The sequence below is a fragment of the Myxocyprinus asiaticus genome, chromosome 3, assembly GCF_019703515.2.
Source record: "Myxocyprinus asiaticus isolate MX2 ecotype Aquarium Trade chromosome 3, UBuf_Myxa_2, whole genome shotgun sequence".
Lineage (NCBI taxonomy): Eukaryota > Metazoa > Chordata > Actinopteri > Cypriniformes > Catostomidae > Myxocyprinus > Myxocyprinus asiaticus.
The window spans coordinates 19137589-19157524 of NC_059346.1; the positions used below are offsets into that span (position 1 = coordinate 19137589).

General features: G+C 41.7%; 1 protein-coding gene across 2 annotated transcripts; it reads right to left on the reverse strand.

The window, feature by feature from the left end:
- Positions 1 to 9399: 9399 nt before the first annotated feature.
- On the reverse strand, positions 9400 to 19713 carry LOC127417185 (cytotoxic granule associated RNA binding protein TIA1-like). 2 transcript variants are annotated; one of them, XM_051657012.1, is made up of 11 exons: positions 19492 to 19706; positions 18701 to 18797; positions 18517 to 18615; positions 16519 to 16573; positions 16285 to 16372; positions 16096 to 16171; positions 15891 to 15999; positions 15432 to 15527; positions 14733 to 14817; positions 14485 to 14620; positions 9400 to 11053 (listed from the first exon to the last, which is right to left on the reverse strand). In XM_051657012.1, the coding sequence occupies exons 1-11, from the start codon at positions 19530 to 19532 to the stop codon at positions 10904 to 10906; spliced, it is 1032 nt and encodes a 343-aa protein (XP_051512972.1). In that variant the 5' UTR covers positions 19533 to 19706; the 3' UTR covers positions 9400 to 10903. The 2 variants fall into 2 exon arrangements, with proteins under 2 accessions (XP_051512972.1, XP_051512981.1); XM_051657021.1 differs by lacking the exons at positions 9400 to 11053; positions 14485 to 14620; positions 14733 to 14817 and adding an exon at positions 15117 to 15161 and having other exon boundaries at positions 19492 to 19713.
- Between the last annotated feature and the right edge of the window lie 223 nt (positions 19714 to 19936).

The following is a 19936-nucleotide window of genomic DNA, read 5'->3' on the forward strand; positions in this document are numbered from 1 at the left end:
TGAAACAAACCCAGGGTTACTGGTACGCAATCATCCCTACCGATTACCCGAGCACAAAAAAAAGTGGTTAGAGAAGAATTAAAAGCCATGCTTGATATCGGAGTAATAGAAGAGTCCCACAGTGACTGGGCCAGCCCGGCGGTGCTGGTTCTGAAGAGCGACGGTTCGGTCCGGTTTTGTGTGTATTATAGGAAAGTCAACGCGGTATCTAAATTTGATGCGTATCCAATGCCTTGTATTGATGAACTGCTCGATCGGTTGGGTGCGGCTCGCTTTTACTCGACACTGGATTTGACAAAGGGCTATTGGCAGATCCCCTTAATGCCAATTTCCTGTGAGAAAACTGCTTTTTCCACACCGTTTGGATTACACCAATTTGTGACCCTTCAATTCAGTTTCAGGGCCCGAGGTACGTTTCAGCGCCTTTTGGACAGAGTCCTCTGACCACACTCTGCTTACGCCGCTGCCTATCTAGATGGCATCATTATATACAGTAATGATTGGCAGTGGTATATGCAGCATCTGCGGGCTGTTCTGTGGTCGCTGTGATGGGTGGGACTCACGGCAAACCCTAAGCAGTGCCCAATTGGGCAGGTGGAAGTACAGGTAGCCAGTGGAGAGAAATCAAGAGGGGGGTGACATGAGCCCTCTTTGGTTGATTGAAGATAAGACTCACTGCTGTGCTCTGGACCATCTGCAGTGGCTTAATCATGCTGGTTAAGAGGCCGGCCAACAGAGCGTTACAGTAGTCCAGTCTTGAAATGACCAGAGCTTGGACCAGATGCTGCGCAGCATATTCAGACAATAATATCAGTCTGATTTTCCTGATGTTGTAAAGCATGAAACAAGACAGGGTGGTTAATGTAAGCAGGGAAGTTATAGTAAAGTTGTGGTCAACAGACGGGTTGGCTGGGATCACTTGGAGTTCTATCTCCGAGAGGCAGGCAGTGATAGTAGCTGAGACAGTGGGGTCGTCAGGCTGGAACATCAGGTAAAGCTGTGTATCATCTGTGTAGCAGTGGTAGGAAAAGCCATATGCCTTAATGATTGGTCCAAGTGATGTAGTGTAGATCGAGAAGAGGAGGGGTCCAAGCAGTGATTCCTGAGGACATAATGTGCAATGCACATTATCTCCGCGCGCGGAGCGGGAATAAAGTGCAATCAGTGCTGGAGAGAAATATTTATCTCTAGAGTGGAAATAAAGCACGTTCAGCGCTACGTGCTTTATTCCCACTCCGTGCATGTTGCCTCTTTCTCCGCTATAGACATGAGGCACCACATAAAGCCTAATTTACTGTACATATGAGTTGCAGGTGTGGTTATTTTAACATCAAAAACAATAGTTTACTAGCGTAACCCCGGTTCTCTGAAACATCGAGTGGAGAGATCCACCTTTGGGAAGGGCATCCGTACCTGACCTCTGCAGAAGCATCCAATTGCACCAAGTCTGGCTAGACAGACAGAAGCGGATGACCTATGGGAGGTAAGGACCAACCCCCTAACCTGAGAGCATATAAGGAACTGCACGAGCTGCTGTTCCTCAATAAGTATATTTGCTTCTCGTGCAGCAAGCAGGGCAAGCTTGGTGGATCTCTCCACTAGATGTTTCAGAGAACCGGGGTTACGCAAGTAACCTGTTGTTCTCTTTCATCATCTCATGTTCGAGATCCACCTATGGGAGACACTGACAACTCCCCAATTGCCCAATACGCTCACAGTGAGGCCCTGCAAGCCAGTTAAGGGAACGGTCACCTCAAAGAGGCGGTGCTTGACACGTCCCATAATCACACACCTGGCAACCCTGAAGCACACAAGTGAGAGCTGTGCACAGGCAGAGCATGAATAACATGTTAGTGGCACAAACATATAAATCAGCACAGCAGCATATATACAGTGAAGATATCACTCAGGCAGGAATGTAAATGCATGCTTGGTGACATGAATGTGAGTGGCCAACCGGCCCATGACCCCTTTTCTTACTCTTTATATTATAAATATAAAAAAAGAAAGAAAAGGAGCTTACAGGGGAGGGGCTATGAAGAACCTACCCCCAGGACAGAATGAGCTACCAGGGTCCTGGTAACATCCAGCCGGTAGTAACATACAAAAGTATGGGGAGAAGCCCAGCTGGCAGCAGAACAGATGTCTTGCAATGAACCTGCCCTAAACAGAGCCCAAGAGGCAGCCATGCCCCTCGTGGAGTGGGCTCTGAGGCCTCCTGGAGGCTGCATTCCCCTAGATTCATATGCTAAAATTATAGCTTCCACAAGCCAATGCAAGAGGCATTGCCTAGAAATGAGATTCCCCATGTGAGGGGGGGGCCCAAGAGATGAAGTTGATCGCTCTTCCAAAAAGCACTGGTCCTATCCAAGTATGCCCGCAGGGCACGGACAGGACACAGAGCATTCAGCCTCTGATCCTCCGCAGAGGAAAAAGGGGGAGGGTGAAAAGCGGAAAGCTCCATTACCTCACATGAGAATGCTGGGAAGCGTTTAGGCATAAAGGCCGGGTTGGGCCTAAGGAAAACCTTATCTCCACTAAGAGAGAAATTAGTGCACGAGGAATGATCAGAGAGTGCATGCAAGTCACTGACATGTTAAGCTGATGCTAAGGCCAGGAGCAAAGCTGTCTTGAAAGACAGCAGTTTTAGGGAAATGCTTCCCAGGGGCTCAAAAGGCTGCTAAGATAAAGCCTCCAGCACCATAGAGAGGTCCTACTCAGGAACAGTTCTCCTAGTAACTGGGAGAGAACAGCAGGCGCCCTTCATAAATCTAAGAATGAGGGGGTGCTGCCCTGCGGTTGAGCCGTCAAACCCAACATGACAAGCAGAAATAGCCACCAGGTAGACCTTAATAGTGGAAAAAGACCTGCCATAAGGTCTTGTAAAAAAACACAAAATATCAGAGACAGAACACTGATATGATGTGGAACTGCGCCCATCACACCACCTTCAAACACTTGCCACTTACAGTCATATAAAGGATCTTGTGGAGGAGTTCCCCCTCGACAGAAGGTCCGCGCCCCTGTTCAAAATGCCTGGAACATGGGTTGCACATCATGACAGGAAGTGCCGCCTGCTCCACACTAAAAGCCTGTGAGCTAAAGCATGGTGATTGATATGTGCCACTGCTGTGGTACTGTCGTAGCGAACGAGCACATGATGCCCCTGCAAGCGGGGCAGAAAATGATTCGGAGCTTTCCATACAGTCATGAGCTCCAAATAATTTATGTGGGCTGAACGAAGTTCACTCGGCCATGAACCGTTCACTGACCTGCCCTCCTGAGTGGCTCCCACTTTGTTAAATACGTGTCTGTCGTTACCACATTTCGCAACATAACAGCCCCGAGAGGGGTCCCATGTGCATAAAAATCTATGCTCCTCCAGTGGTGCAAGGCTGCTGTGCACAAGCACGTCACTGTAACAGTGCGACAGAGATCGCATAACGGCTGAAGTGGAGGGATAAAACCCACTTCATGAATACCCTCATTCGCAGAAGGCCCAAAGGCAAAACCTGAATAGCTGATGCCATAAGACCCTGTTATCTGAGACATGTGCAATATTGCACTTTCGCCCCCTCCTTGAATTGTTATAGACAATTTATTAGAGAGAGAACGCGCTCGTGAGAGGCGGGCACACATGGAGATTGAATTCAGCTCCAGACCCAGGAATATAACATTCTGAGTGGGTGTAAAATTGCTCTTGTTCACATTCACTCTGAACCCGAATGATGTAATGTGCGCAAGCACACGGCGAGTGTCTTGCACCACTTTCTCCTTGGAATTGGCTATGATTAACCAATCATCTATGTATGTTAGGATCTTTAGACCCGTTATTTTCAGCGGCGCTAAGCCCGCCTCCGCACATAGACAGAAGACCCTCTGACTTTCTCCGAGGGGAAGGACTGTGAATTCGTAACATATGCCCTGATATGCTCTGATAGGCGAAACGATTAAATTTCCTGTGCGGGGTGTATATGTTGATGTGGAAAAAAGCGTCATTCTGATGAATTGAGCGATCGAGTGTGCCATGTGTTAACATTCTGAAATTGTATTTCCTCAAATGTTTGTTCAACACTCTGAGATCCAGAATAGGATAGAGCGAGCCATCTTTCTTTGGAACTAGGAAATAACAGGAGTAAAACCCCTGATTGCATTGATTCAGGGGTACTACATGAAACACCCCCTTCCTGAGGAGGGAGGAGATTTCCTCTTTCAGAATGTGAGCAGCGCTCTTCTCTGTGTGAGAGGAGATAACGCCACCAAAACGTGGGGGTTTCCTGGCAAACTGGAGTCTGTACCCGTTCATTATGGTTCGAATCACCCACTCAGGAGCTGACACAGCCTACCAAGCTGTTGTGTGACTTGCAAGTGACCCCACATGAACTGGGGAAGCGCTCATAGCTATGTTTATGCCCGATTTGCTCATTTGTAATGCAACGGCACCATCTAGTGGACAGCTTAGGGGCGACGTGGGATTGCAGAGAGATATTCTCTCTCTATAATGAATTCATTTGGTTCATTTGATTTTTTTGTGTTTTTTTGTGTGTTGGGAAACACTGGGGCCGAAGCTTTTATTGAATGGGTGAGAGAAATGTAATAGGGGCAGTGTGGTGACACTGCTTGTGTACTTTTTCTCACTGTAAACACCTCCAGCATGGGGAGGCTCCCTGACATGAGCTGGATGGGGGAACACACATTGTTTTGCACTGAACACACAGAGTGGGCACCCACTGGTGGTGGTGGGGGGGCTGACCCCGCCGAGAGAAAACCTCCTTTTTTTGAACAGGTGAACTAGGAGGGCAGGATAAGAGTCCAGAGGACTGGCAGCCCAAGAACGTGGACTCAAAGCCCCCTGAGGCTGTGCATCAGGCCGGCCATTTACGCTTAGTGTCGGAGGGGGTAGAGTTGGGGGGTTTCTTGCCCACAGCCAGGGCTTAGCGGAGGGTGGGTTACTCTGCTGAGGAGGTGGTTTATTGTGTGGCTTTGCCTTACCAGAGTGCTGGAAAAGACATCCCGTGGCAGGAGGGTTGGGTGGTTGCGTGGGGGTTGCCTGGTGCGGTGCCACTTTCCTAGGAAGGCATAATTTAAATGCTTCGTCCTCCTTTTTCTTGTCGTCGCAACACTGTTGCATCAAAGTGACAGCAGGGCCAAAGAGTCTGGCCAGGCTCTACCGGGGCACCCACGATGCACCGCTTCTCACTGTCAGGGAGGCCCGACAGATTAAGCCAGAGCACACATTCTCCGGCCACTGAGAGAGCCATGGAACGCCCGCAGGCTTGGCTGGCCTGTTGGGTGTTACGGAGGACAAGGTCGTTAACTGTGACCATCTCCTTCCACAGAGAGGGTGTGGGGGCCCCTTTCTCTAGTTGTTGCCCCATATCGACCAGGAGTTCAGTCTGGTATGCAGAGAGGAGTGGGGAGACATTGAGGGCCCTGACAGCCAAGGCCGAGGCTTTGTAAGAGGCTTGATGGATGGAGGCAGAAAAGCGGTCCATTTTGTTGGGGAGAACAGGCTTGGGGGGGCAAGTAGGCCATCTTGAGAGGGATTAAGGTGTCTGGCGATAGAGGGCTCGATGGCGGGGGAGTTACCCATGCCAAGGGCCGTCATATCCTTCACCGTGATTGAGGTTGAGCAGCTCTCCCCAACAATGCTTTATATGCTTAGCACATGCAGGGAGGACAGGGAGAAGTTGTTTTCTGGGGCCAGGAGGGGGTCACAGGAGTTTCCTGTCGTGCACGTCCCTCTCTTGGTCAGTGGTACTTTGTAGGGCTGGCCATTCGATATTGAGGCTCACTCACAAAACTCGATGAGGACTGACTGGGGTAAGGCCGTTGGGGCGTTAGCCTGGGGAGTCATGGAAGACGGGATGGCCTCCTCGTCCTCCGAACCCTCGAGAAGGCCCGCATCGTCCTCGTCATCAGCCGGCTGATTGCAAACTAGGGATCCCCTGAGAAAATGTCCTCAGGGAATGCCGGGTTACTTTGATCGGCCCAGCTGAGAGAGACCACGCTCCGGGAGGCTCCCAGGAGCACGTCATCGTCACCGTTTCCCCCATCAGTCGGAAAGTTCGGGGTCAGTGCACTGGGTAGCGGCAACCTTAAGCCTCTGCCGCCTGAGTTTTTTGAGCAGTGCCAGGCAGAGAGCCTCCTCCACGTGTTTGAATCCCATGCAAACAACACAGAAAGGATGAGGGTCTCTTGCAGCGATGAGGGCGCCGCACATCACTTGCCACGTCACTTGAATGTCACTTGCCATTATGAGTTTCTAGTACCAATTTAGCATGATTACTCAAGGATAAGGTGTTGGAGTGATGGCTGCTGGAAAAGGAACATCTTGATTTGATAAAAATGACTTTTTTTAAATAGTGATGGTGCTGTTTTTTTTTTACATCAGTAATGTTCTGACTATACTTTGTGATCATTTGAATGCCAATTTGGTGAATTAAAGTACCAATTTCCTTCTGAAACAGCTAAATCTGTACATTATTCAAAACTTTTGACCACCTGTGTGTGTGTGTGTTATACACCCACAAAGTACTATTGCTGCCAACGTGGCAAGTTATAAAAAACTATTTAAAAATAGATACATAATTTCCTAGCTATATAACTACGTACACCATGTAAGCTACAGTGGATATAAAAACACACCCCTGTTAAAACAGCAGGTTTTTATGATGTAAAACATTTAACAAAGATAAATGTTTTACATTTATTTAATTTTTGCACCTTTAACGTAAAAATTACAACCTATGCAATGCCACTGAAAACCAAACTGACACATTTCAGAGAAAAAAAAATAAAAAACTTAGAATAACTGAACTGCATAAGTGTGCACACCCTTTTATAATTGGGTATGTGACTGTGTTCAGAATCAACCAATCATCAAGCTCATGTGAAATAGTACACACCTGTCTTCATCTGAAGTGACTCAGATTAACTCCAAATAAATCTCAGCTGTTCTTATAGTATTTTTCTGACATCTTCTTGGTTGCATGCTATTACAAGAGCCATGGGCCACAAAGAGCTTACAAAGCATCAACGGGATCTCATTGTTGAAAGGTATCCCTCAGGTGAGGGCTACAAAAGTTTTTCCAAGGCATTAGATATACCATGGAACACAGTGAAGACAGTCATCAACAAGTGGAAAAAGTATGGCACAACAGTGACATTATCAAGAACAGGACATCCCTCAAAAATTGATGTGAAGACGAAGAGAAAACTTGTCAGGGAGGCTGTCAAGAGGCCTACAGCAACATTAAAGCAGCTGCAGCTCTTTCTGGCAAGTACTAATTGCTCCCTACATGTGACAACTATCTCCTGTATTCTTCATCTGTCTGGGCTATGGGGCAGGGTGGCAAGACCAAGCCTTTTCTGACAAAATAAAAAACATCCAAGCCCAGCAAAAACCTATATCCAGTCTCCCAAAACCATGTGGAAAAATGTGTTATGGGCTGATGAGACCAAGATTGAACTTTTTGCCCAAAATTGTAAAAGGTATGTTTGGCGCAGAAACAACACAGCACATCAGCAAAAGAACACCATACCCACGGTGAAGCATGGTGGTGGCAGCATCATGCTTTGGGGCTGCTTTTCTTCAGCTGGAACTGGGACTTAGTGAAGGTGGAGGGAATCATGAATAGCTCCAAGTACCAGTTAATTTTGGCACAGAACCTTCTGGCGTCTGCTAGAAAGCTGAAAATAAAGAGATCTTTCACCTTTCAGCATGACAAAGATCCAAAGCACACATCCAAAATCAACAAAAGAATGGCTTCAGCAAAATAAGATTAATGTTTCAGAATGGCCCAACCAGAGCCCAGACCTGAATCCTATAGAAAATCTGTGGGGGTACCTGAAGAGGGCCACACAGGCGATGCCCTCGCAGTTTGACCGATCTGGAAATTTTTGCAAAGAAGAGTGGGAAAATATTCCCAAGTCAAGATGTGCCAAGCTAATAGACTTCAAACAGACTGAGTGCTGTAATAAAATCAAAGGGTGCTTCAACTAAATATTAGTTCAGGAATGCGCACACTTATATAGAATAGAATAACCTAAGTTTTATATATATATTTTTTTCTTTCTCTTAAATGTGTCACTTTGATTTTCTGTGGCATTGCAAAGGTTGTAATTTTTACATTAAAGGTGCAAAAACTGATATGATTTCTTCAATTTTTTACATCACAATAACCTGCTGTTTTAACGGGGGGGTGTAGACTTTTTATATCCACTGTACATATTATCCGGACCTATGCTGGGAAGGAAATATAGAGACCGGACCTCTTGGAACTTTGAGGACCCCTGTTCTCGGGGGTGCACCCTATAGTTTAAGAACCACTGTTTTAGGGGGCCTGGGTAGCTCAGCGAGTAAAGACGCTGACTACCACCCCTGGAGTCGTGAGTTTGAATCCAGGGCATGCTGAGTGACTCCAGCCAGATCTCCTATGCAACCAAATTGGCCTGATTGCTAAGAAGGGTAGAGTCAGATGGGGTAACCTCCTCATGGTCGCTATAATGTGGTTCTCACTCTCGGTGGGGTGTGTGGCGAGTTGTGTGTGGATTGACGGTCTCAGACGCAGAGGCAACTGAGATTCGTCCTTCGCCACCCGGATTGAGGCGAGTCACTACGCCACCACGAGGACTTAGAGTGCATTGGGAATTGGGCATTCCAAATTGGGGAGAAAAAAACAAAACAAAAACAGTTTTAGATCAAAAATATTCCTCAGAAATCAACATTTGACAAACTATAGGCGAAAAGATAACCACCATAACTTTTGAGTCTTGTGCGATTTGAGGCATTGTGGTCACTTTGATACCCAGCAACATGTGTTCCTCTGCTTGGTTCTCTCCTTTTTAGAGCCTCACAGACAAACAAAGTAAGACTTTTACTACTACACATCTGAAATGGCCCTATTGTGCTGTGCTAGAGGCAGAGACAGCACATGCTACTGTGTTTTGTGACAAAAGCATTGCAGACCGATAGAATTCTCCTAATGACTTAATGTGTTGGTATAAATAAAGCCAAATTATCTGATACACTTGTGAAATGAGCATGTAGTCTTTGGGAAAAAAGTATAGCTATCTGGTAGCCATCTAAATGCTGTACAGATGCACTGCCATCTTGATTACAATGCAAGGTAATGTATCTTTAAACCACCTTTGCTGCAGTATTACCAAGCTGTCAAACAAGAATTCAACGCAAAACATCACAAATGACCAATTATTACTGCTACAAAAGAACATTTATAGTCACATTTGTTTGTCTATTCTCTCCATGATATTTTCCATGTGTTGAAGTTTCACTGCTGCTTTAATAAACCATTTCATTCCACCACATTACAGCAAGAGAGGAAAGAACTTGACTCAAGAATATTTTTCCCCCATAAAACACTCAAGACTAGTAACTGTTTTGAAGGGTTATTATTAAGTGTCTTTACACATGGAATACAGTAAGTGTACCAACATTAGATGGAAGCATATAATCGGGGGTGTCTCAAAATGACAGTAAACTTCTCAAACTTTTTACAAAAAAAAGAAAATCTGAACAAAAGCAGTGACATTAAATAACAAATGTTGATAAATTTACATGACAAGAATAAAAATAAAGAATAAAGACGGTTGCTCATCGCTTTTGATTTGATCAGTCATTTTGCATCATGACTGTTTAGTGGCCAAGAGAGAAAGGAATTTAGGCATGCGAGCAACTCGAGAGCATGTGGGTGAAATCCAGGAGTATCTCACGCTTCTTCCCCTTTCCACCTTAAACCAACACTGACATTACAATCACTGTTTCAAAACAACAAGGTGGGAGCATGCAGGATCTAACTTTTTTCATCAGTCTTTGGCTTGTAAAATCAAGTGACTCTTGAGGGTAAAGTATGGATAGAGGGCACATTGAAATTTCATCTCAGTAACTAATTAACACCTTGGATTTTATGTTTACAAGAGATTGTAACAAGAACAGAGCTCATAATGTCCATGCAACATTACATTACAGATGTTCAACAAACCCTGAATTTACAAGATTTAAAGAAATAATTCACAACCTCATTTTACATAGAATTACAAAAATCTTTACAAAGATGCTACAGCACTGCCTTTAACTTTGATTAGCCTCGGTGCCCCACACCCCCAACAGAGCTAAGCAAACATGATTTTGTAAAAACATGAAAGAAAGTTTTAAAAATTGAGCTTAACAATTAAGTATTCCATGTTACAAAATGAATATTCTAACATTTAAATTGAAAAAAGGGAAGCATGTGTCTTCTGCACCTCTGTGAATAGAATTTATTAAAAGCTTTAGTAATTGCATCCAAAATTCTCTATAATTTTAATAAGTTCCTGAAACCTCAAGTATATGTCAAGGCCACAGAGGAATCCTCAGTGTATATGCAGAATACCTTTTATCACTAGATTTTATGAGATAAAATATTTTGTTAGCACAATCACACCGTCTCAATTCTTGAAACATTTCTTGTAAAAATAAATGTAAGCATAGTTGTACAGAACAAAAATATAAAATTATTTTGTGGGGGTGGGGGGAAGAAAACTTAGAGCAGTTTGTTAGGCCTCATACGTTCTACACAGAGGTGCGAGCTAAGTTCAGCCTGCAGAACACATTGAAAAGACATTCCATTTGTTTCAAAACTAAACAATTAAAGTCCCCGAAATGCATTACTTTAAAAAAAAGAAATTGACAAAAAAAATATGTCCTGGGGCCTAAAAATAAAATAGAAAGACAAAGACAGGATTCCCTCCAGGTTATTTGTCTAAGTATAATATACAGAGGGCTGAATGCAGCCCTTTCAACAACCCCTGAATTGGTGTAATGGTGAGTCCCATTGGGCAGATGCCACACTGAAGCAGGGTTTAATGATTGGACTGAAAGATTAGACAGCCATGTTTCTACTTATTTATATCCCTGCTGATTCCAGGCCTGCCCGTAGACTCCATAAGGCATCTGCCAGCCATTGGCCATATACTGGCCCATTTGTTGACCGTTGCCATATGACTGGCCCCACTGTCCGTAAGACTGGGCAGGATAGGTAGGTTTATTCTGCTGTAGACAGGAATGGGACAGATAGAAACAGTAAAACAACAAGCTTACAGACATAACTGCTAAAACAAGAGGGCAGAGGAAACATGTTCCTGAGTAGCAGAATTCTGACCAATGAATTTCCATGATTTTTCTATTACTTTTCCAGTCATTCGTGCTTAAATAAGGACATAATGTTTTTATAGAAGTGTTTAGCCGATTAAATATTTTAGAGCAAGAAACAAGAAAAAAAAAAATTGTTTGAGTTTTGTAAAAAAAAATATTTTAAGCATTGCTCCTGTACAAGACACCGAAAAAACTGCGAGACATGGCGCAACAAAGACGTCCATCTAGCCCATGCTTACATTGAAAAGTATGCATTCAGAGTGAATGGCACCTTAGGTGGAGGTCTTAGGTGGTTGTCTTGAGGCTTGTTTTTATTAGTGTCTCACAGCATAAGCATTAGGTACGTACAAACAACTGTATTTAATGAAAAACACTGTGGTACTGCTGGTATTATGAAGCTCGAGTCCATGGTAGTACTTTCGCACTGGTATAGGCTACTGTGCAACACCAAGTTGACAAAACAGTCCATTGAATCGTTTCTCTCATTTTACTTTTTAACTTTAGATTTAGCCAATTCATATTCTCAAATCTTTTGACTTTATCATTTTACGCACTTTGGTGAACAGACAGATACACGTTCTTGCAATAAACAATAGCTATAATATGGTGCTGATTTAGATTGAGTTGTTGCACCCTCTTGTGGCCATGTTGGTAATATTTCAGTGAAAAATTCAAATTTAGTTTCTGAGCCTTGTGGACAGCACAGCATGTGAGCGGAGCGGTGATAATTTCACCTGAGCGGAGAGCGCCTTTTTGAAGATTCCGCTCCGCTCGCTCAGGCCGCTCGCTCAACCCAGGAATGTGCTTCATGATATGCTGGTTTGGGAATCTACGAAATAAGAAATAGGCCTGAGGTTATTGAGCTCTAACATTGTTTTAGGGAAGTTGCAAACCTTATAACCTAAATAAATGCAAAGTATAAATCAAAGCTAAGAATGAGGAAATCGAATGGGAGTGTGGACTGTGGAGAGACCGTGACAATTAGCAAATATTCCTTTTGGAATCGTACGTGTCACATTGCCAGAGAGCACGAGGATGTGCTACGCGATGGTAGTGCAGCAAAATGTGAGCTAGTAGACTACACTACTATTCGATAATAAATTAATAGATAAGTAATGTATCTTGTTGTTTTTCCATCATGTCAGTGCAGCTGCCAGCTAAATGCGAGCTCGGTTCTGCAGGGTTGCAAACATTAGAGCACCCTCAATTGAATATGTAAGCTTAATAATACTGTATATCGACAAAGCATTTTTCCTTGAATCCCGGCGAACACACAAAAAATCCCTGCATCAAAACCAATAAACATGTATGATCTTGCAGATCAGTGTGTCCTAATTTGCAGGCGGAGCATTCTGCTTTCATGCCTCTATACAGCATTTGATTGGTAAAGATTTACGCTCTCGCATAGAGAATTTCATAGCGGAATTCTCTCACTTAATCGACCGCCTGTTGCTTTCGATTTCTGCTTCGGGATAAAGTGGCACATAACTGTTGGTCAGTTTCCCAAAGCCAAATCAACACCTTAACGATAAGTGAAACGTAAAAAAAAAAGTTTTTTTAAAAGATTCTAGATTAGTGGCAGCAGATTACATCTTCGACGTCGCTTGCTGCATTCATGCGCAGAGAAAAAAAAATTGTATATTAGAAAAAAACCTTTTGTAAACGAAGGCAGTGTAATTTGTGAATTAAATAAATTGTATTTGTTTTAGGATCATTAAACATGATTTCATCAAATATATGTATATACAGTTGTGCTCAAAAGTTTGCATACCTTGGCAGAAATTGTGAAATTTTAGCATTGATTTTGAAAATATGACTGATCATGCAAAAAAACTGTCTTTTATTTAAGGATAGTGATCAAATGAAGCCATTTATTATCACATAGTTGTTTGGCTCCTTTTTAAATCATAATGATAACAGAAATCACCCAAATGGCCCTGATCAAAAGTTTACATACCCTTGAATGTTTGGCCTTGCTACAGACACACAAGGTGACACACACACACACAGGTTTAAATGGCAATTAAAAGGTTAATTTCCCACACCTGTGGCTTTTTAAATTGCAATTTGTATTTAGATTTGCACTACATGTGTGTGTATGTATGTGTGTGTGTGTGTGTGTGTGTGTGTGTGTGTGTGTGTGTATGTTTATATATAATTATATTTGTGTATTCCATATATACTTTAATTTTCAATATTTATTTTTTATTCAATTTTTAAATATTTTTTTAAAAGTCTTGTTGTTGTGTTTTGTATTATTGTGTACTGGAAGCTCCTGTCACCAAGACAAATTCCTTGGATGTGTAAGCATACTTGGCAATAAAGCTCATTCTGATAAAATTGTAGGGAATATTAATAAAGCAACAACACTGAAAAAGAGAAAAACATTTACTGCTCTTTCTGGATAACTTAATACGCCCTTTAAAACTGAACACAAAATTAGGATGAGAAATTGCTCTTTTAATTTACAGACCCAAAGTCTGAAAGCATTAAATCAGAAACCTATTAATGTATCAAATCTACAGTATAATCATTCCGTGGAGACAGCGCAACTGAAAAACAATTATGAATTTCACTTTTACCTGCAATATTTTTCCTGGTACCAGTCCATGTTTTCATTATTACCATAAACAACTCAAACAAACTTTACATTTGAAAAGATTGTTTTTCTGGGCTGGTTGTGTCACTCAGGTCCAGTTTAAATTGAAAAGCGCAAATTTGCACGTATGCGAGTTTCCGTGCCAACGCACATATTTTTTATCACTTGTTTAAAGTAAATAAAGGTAATTTAGAACTGGAATTTTTTAAGGCATTATTTGAAGATGTTCAATGACATGTGCTAACAGAGAAATATTTGACTGATTACAAATGATAACGAAGGTCTGGTAGACCCAATTATCTAACAGCAGTTGTAAACCAGTCCAAAATAAACAGCGAAATTTTATATACAATAACACAACACAAATCACATAATTTCAGATGTGTACATTACTAATCATTTGATAATTTAATAAATGTCAGCCTATAGTCTATATTTTACCCAGAGGGGCACCTCAGCCCATGTGGGCAAAGGGGCAGTTTCTTGGGCCACTGTAGCTACCCAGTGTACGTGCTTGAAACCAAGTATACTACAGAGAAATTTAATGTTGGAGCGGGATTTGAACGAACGCTTTTTTACCAGTAAGTGGTACTTCAGAGTGTCTGCTTGGGCCGTGAGCGGAGCGCACACACATAGAGCGGGTTATCGAGCGGAGTGTCACGCCGCTCCGCTCACGTGCTCTGGTGGACAGCCCTAATACTGGGAGTTGTTGATCAAGATTTAGGGGTACCTGCGGCAACTGCATTTGCTGCATGGATCTCATATCGGCTGTTTCTTTGCCCCAGTAGCACTTTACAGTGTGGCCCTCGATGCAGGTCCCATTCACGGACACTATAGCATGGGCAGCACCCTCATGAGAGTCAAACCTGTAAAGAGAAACAAAGCAGCAACATGCAAAATTTTCATTTGCCCACAACATAGATGAGCAGTTTAAGGTGCAAGTATGGTTGCAAGTCATAGACAAATGGTATAACATACCTCACAAATGAGTAGCCTTTCTCTGGGAAAACCCGGATCTCCATTATCTGCCCAAATGGTGAGAATGTCTGTCTCATCAGCTGATCTATAGCAGATGAGGAAAAAGCCATTCAAACAATTACAATTTGTATATCTTCCACCAGTCACACTTGGACACACTTTACTGAATTTGTTTCTAAAAAGCTATTTGATCTACAGGCTTCTGCTTCAATGCTTGAAATTTGTTTAGTAGGCAAATATAAACTAAGCCTACGTAAGAATTTCTTTATAAAACTGAAATCCACTTTTTTTTTTAACTGTATAAAGAAGTAGACATCAAATGCCCAATATACATTGGGACTCCTTCAATTCTGTTTAAAAAGCATTAGTTTTTTTTAAAAACCTTGTGTAGGGCTGTAATCTAGGAAAAGGATGGCGACTCTGAAGAAGCTAAAATACAAGATAGTTTTGATTAGTAACATTTGTCACTACATAATTCACATACTTGTGTCATTTCATAGTTTATGACTTAGTTATCCTAAAATGTGCAAAAATGTAGAGCGAGTAGGCGTGTCCAAACTTTTGACTGGTAGTGCAGTTCTAAAAAATAGATACTTCTTTCAAATCCCATGTGTTCTTAACTAATGTTTATATAAATAACAGCATTTATTTATCCATTCCATCCTATATAAACTAAAATCATGAGACATTTGTACAAACCTGAAAGGCCAGAAGCAATTCCACCACAATACACAGTGCAGTTACTGGGACTCGACTGGTTCAGAACCTCCTCATAGGACAAGTGTTTGTTACTGGCTGCACAGGGAAAAAGGTGGAGAAAACATTAGTTAAAATATAATGCATAAAAACATGATGCATGGATTAAAGAATGGTTCTTCAGACACAAACCAAGATTAGTTCATTCAATGGTGTTTTGGTTTGTTTGAATACTGAGGCAGTTTTACTTTGCTCCGAGCTCATAAAAACTTTCACGGGAATCTCTGTTTTATTGTCTATGACTAAAGATGTGTAAGAAACTACACGATTAAACCAGTTGAACAAGTGCAGGATATGACAATTGTAAGAATCATTAATAAGACATAAACCTGCCAAAGATGTTAGATTACAACAGAAACAGAAATTAAGAACAATTTTGGCAAGTTGATCAGACAGACTCACCTTCATTGTTTGATTTGGGAGCAGACGGCTTCCTTGTGGCCCAGTTTGTTCTGATCTGTCTGCCTCCCAGCCACTGGCCATTCATTTGCTGAATGGCACCCTCTGCATCCTACCATTGACAATGACATAAGTTAAACCAAATTTATCCTACTGTGCAAAAAACAAACTTCATGGCACTTGACATTTTTTTCTAGCAAACTCTCACCCATTTATTAATGAAGGAGATAAAACCGTATCCTTTTGATTTGCCTGTGGCCAAGTCCTTCACCACACGGGTGTCCCTACACCAAATATGAACACATGAACTCAGTAAAACTCCAAACGTTACATTAACAAAACAGTCCAGCAGCAATGATGTTTAAATAATTTCCAAATGACACAATATGTCCCTTACGATATCTTCCCAAAAGGAGCAAAGGCTGCCCTGACGTCATCTGTAGAGATTTCTGGGCTTAGGTCACCAACAAAGACATGGAAATGATCTACAATAATAGTTTGAGAAGGGAAATGGACATGAGCAAAAGTAAAACAATCCATTTGTTACAGTTTGAACACACATGCCCTTATAAATGAACGACACTCAAGTCAGTCATACCATAGAATACATTTAATCTAAGATGTCACTTACTACTGGTATCTTTCTTCTGACTGCTTGGCATTGAGGCCCAGTTAACTTTCATATCCTGTATGAGTGAGACAGAGAGAGAAAGGGAAAACAGGGCAGAGAAACTTAAACACACAAATCTAACAAGTCACCTCCATTTTACCAAGCCGCATTATATGGTAAGCCTCCTATCGCAATAATTTGACCAATCAAAAGCCTGGACGATCACTCAAAATAAAAGGGACTAGGAGCACAAAACAAGATTATTTCCTACAGAGTAAAAAAAAAGTCTAAATAGCAAGAGACTTAGAACAAAGTGACATTATCAACTTGTATTACACCTCAAATGGTCCTTCATTACCTGTTGAGGATAAAATATTTGCACTGAATATATTTTTGCCAAGGCTTTTCTGAAGTTGAAGGCCTGGTAAAGGTGTGGATAAGATAGCAAGGCTAGATGTTGAGTGGAGGTACATGAGGAGGTAAAAAACATTTTTTGAATGGATGACCCGTACCAAAGATGACTTAAAGGGATAGTTCACCCACATATTTGAATTCTCTCATCATTTACTCCATGCCATCCCAGATGTGTATGACTTTCTTTCTACTGCTGAACACGAACAAAAACATTAAGAATATCTCAGCTCTGTAGGTCCATACAATGCAAGTGAACGGTGGTCAGACCTCTGAAGCTTAAAAAAAGCATATAAAGGCACCATAAAAGTAATCCATACCACCCACTTCAGTCATTTAATATATGTCTTCTGAAGCCATGCAATCATTTTAGATGAGAAACAGATCAATATTTAAATCCATTTTTACTAAATTGAAAGTGGAGATTTATAGTAAAAAATTACTTTAATATTGATCTGTTTCTCACCCACACCCACCATATACCTTCTGAAGACATAGATCTAACCACTGGAGTAATATGGGTTACTTTTATGCTGCCTTCATTTGATTTTTGGAGCTTCAAAATTCTGGCCACCATTCACTTGCACTGTATGGAGCTACAGAACAGGAATATTCTGCTTGAAATCTTTGTGTTCAGCAGAAGAAATAAAGTCAAACACATCTGGGATGGCATGAGGGTGAGTAAATGGGAGAATTTCTCATTTTTGGGTGAACTATCCCTTTAATAACAAACATAGGATGTGCCACATTCCCATGTGCTTTGTGACATTTGGAAAAAGCGAAATTAGGCATTCCAATTTCTAGGATGATTTATTATTTCAGCGATTAAAAGTATCTTTTTTTCTTACATGCAACACAAAAATATTGATAATGAAAAAATAATGAAAGTAATGATTTCATTTTCCATTTAACAAAGCAATAAAGTGACCAGGGGCTGTCAAGCTACAAAAGGACAAAAAAAGCACCACAATAGTAATCCATGACTTGTTTGTTATATCACTGACTTTAAAGCTGACATTTCAAGTTTAAGTATACAGAAGCACAAATAAGATTTAAAAGCTAAGGCAGATGACAGGATTTTCAGTGAAAAGCAGCTTAAATTTTGTCCATTTCTCACACAAGTTTTAATCTGGGTTCAGAAGAATTAATATAGCATACAGCTCATATGAACTACTTCTGTGGTGGTTGTTTTGTCCTCTTTGGAGTTTGACAGCCTCTGGTCACTAAATGCTTCCATTTTGTGAGAAAAAAAAAGAAAAGAAAAAAAAAAGAAAAAGCTGCATCATCATACTTCAGACCCTCTCCTTGTGTGTTCCACAGAAGCAAGAAAAAGGGTGAGAAAATAATGACAATACACATTTTTGGGTGAACTTAATTAAAATGGCAATAATAAAAAGTAAATGCTTGATTGTCTGGATATGTATATCATAATTGGTTGAGGAGATAAAATGCTGTATTAAAAAAATATATAATTTTAGTACAGGTTCAAAGCTACTTACCTGGAAACAGGCTACACTAACTGTGCTAACACATATTCGGTGTGTTATTTCGGTAGCTGTGTTTCAAACCCTGCCCAAACTACTCTCATAGGTTTATTTGATATCTTACCTTTCCTAATATCTTTCTGCCGTTCATGGCAGCCAGAGCTGCAGCAGCGTGTCTGTTCTCGTAGAACTCCACAAAGCAGTATGGGTCGTTTCCAGCCGTCTGCAAAAGACAGAAATGTGCAAACACTAATCTCCTTCACTCTAATATCGGTTTGTTAGAGGTTTAAATCGGTTTTTAAACTCACATCAATGATCATTTTACAGCTCTTGCAGGGGCCGATCTGGGAGAACACTTGTAGGATGAGGGCCTCCGTCACGTCCCTGGAGAGGTTCCCGACATACCTAGAACCACAAGAGAGCAAAGGATACTGAGAAATACACTTATTGCGTTGCGTTTTTCCTCCATCTCTAGCGCCAGAAGGGCTTTCCGCGGGGTTTCGTTTCTGCCACGTTTTCAGCGCACGGTAGCAAACGGCTAACATGACCCCGTGATCTCCTCTATAAGAGTAACCGGACATTGTAAACGTGCAGTCTGTCTGATTCGAACTCTTACACCAGAAGATCTAATAAAGGCACCGTGGAGGATATAACAACATTTAAACGCTGTTTTGAAGTAGTTAGCACTCTGGTTAACGGAAACTCAGCGCTACAAACGGAACCTGCGTGCTAGCAAAAACCTGTCGTGCAGTGTACTCGTAATATGGGCAGACCAGTCTATCCATGTTGATAAAACTGGATAAATTAAAACAGGATTCAGGCAAACACACTATTAATCGCCGCCATCTCAGCTAGGCTCGGTTCCGCTGCCCCAGTTTGGTGTTTGTCTAGCCGGTTTGTGCAGTAGTGACTGAAAGCATGCACGCCCATATATTAAATTTAAAATAGCCCAATAACGACAATAAAAGGATTCACATTTGTGACCTGATTATGTTAGGTTTGGCGTGTTGCGCGTGCGAGCTTAGCGCCGCTTTAACAAACGTGTTTAAACACCAGTTTGGTTTCGTTAAACGGCCGACAAAACTACAGCGGTACTTACAATGTCTTGGGCTGATCCTCGTCCATCATCATCATCATCATCGTGCTGGTGTGTAAATGTCGAAGCTTTGTTTAAAAAAATGCTATGTTTTGTAAGGTTCGAACAGTTAAAGCCTCTAAGATTTTAACTTGATAGTTAACGCGAATTTACTGGAATAACTTCCTCTGACGTTACACACGATACGTCATCACATGACGTTGCAAGCTTCCTTCTTCAGCTGTTTATGCTCTTTTAGGAACGGATAGAAATGATTGCCCCCTACTGGGGCGGATCATCTACCCGACAGATTCTCCTGTTTGATGCAAACTTTGCGTTTAATGCTTTGCATTCAGCATGCAAAAGTTTAATAGTCGAATATAACAAATAAAAATCAAGTAAATTGCACAATACAAGCCAAAATTTCATCACAGACGTATCACACTATTTGGTCTGCTATAGTTGTGGT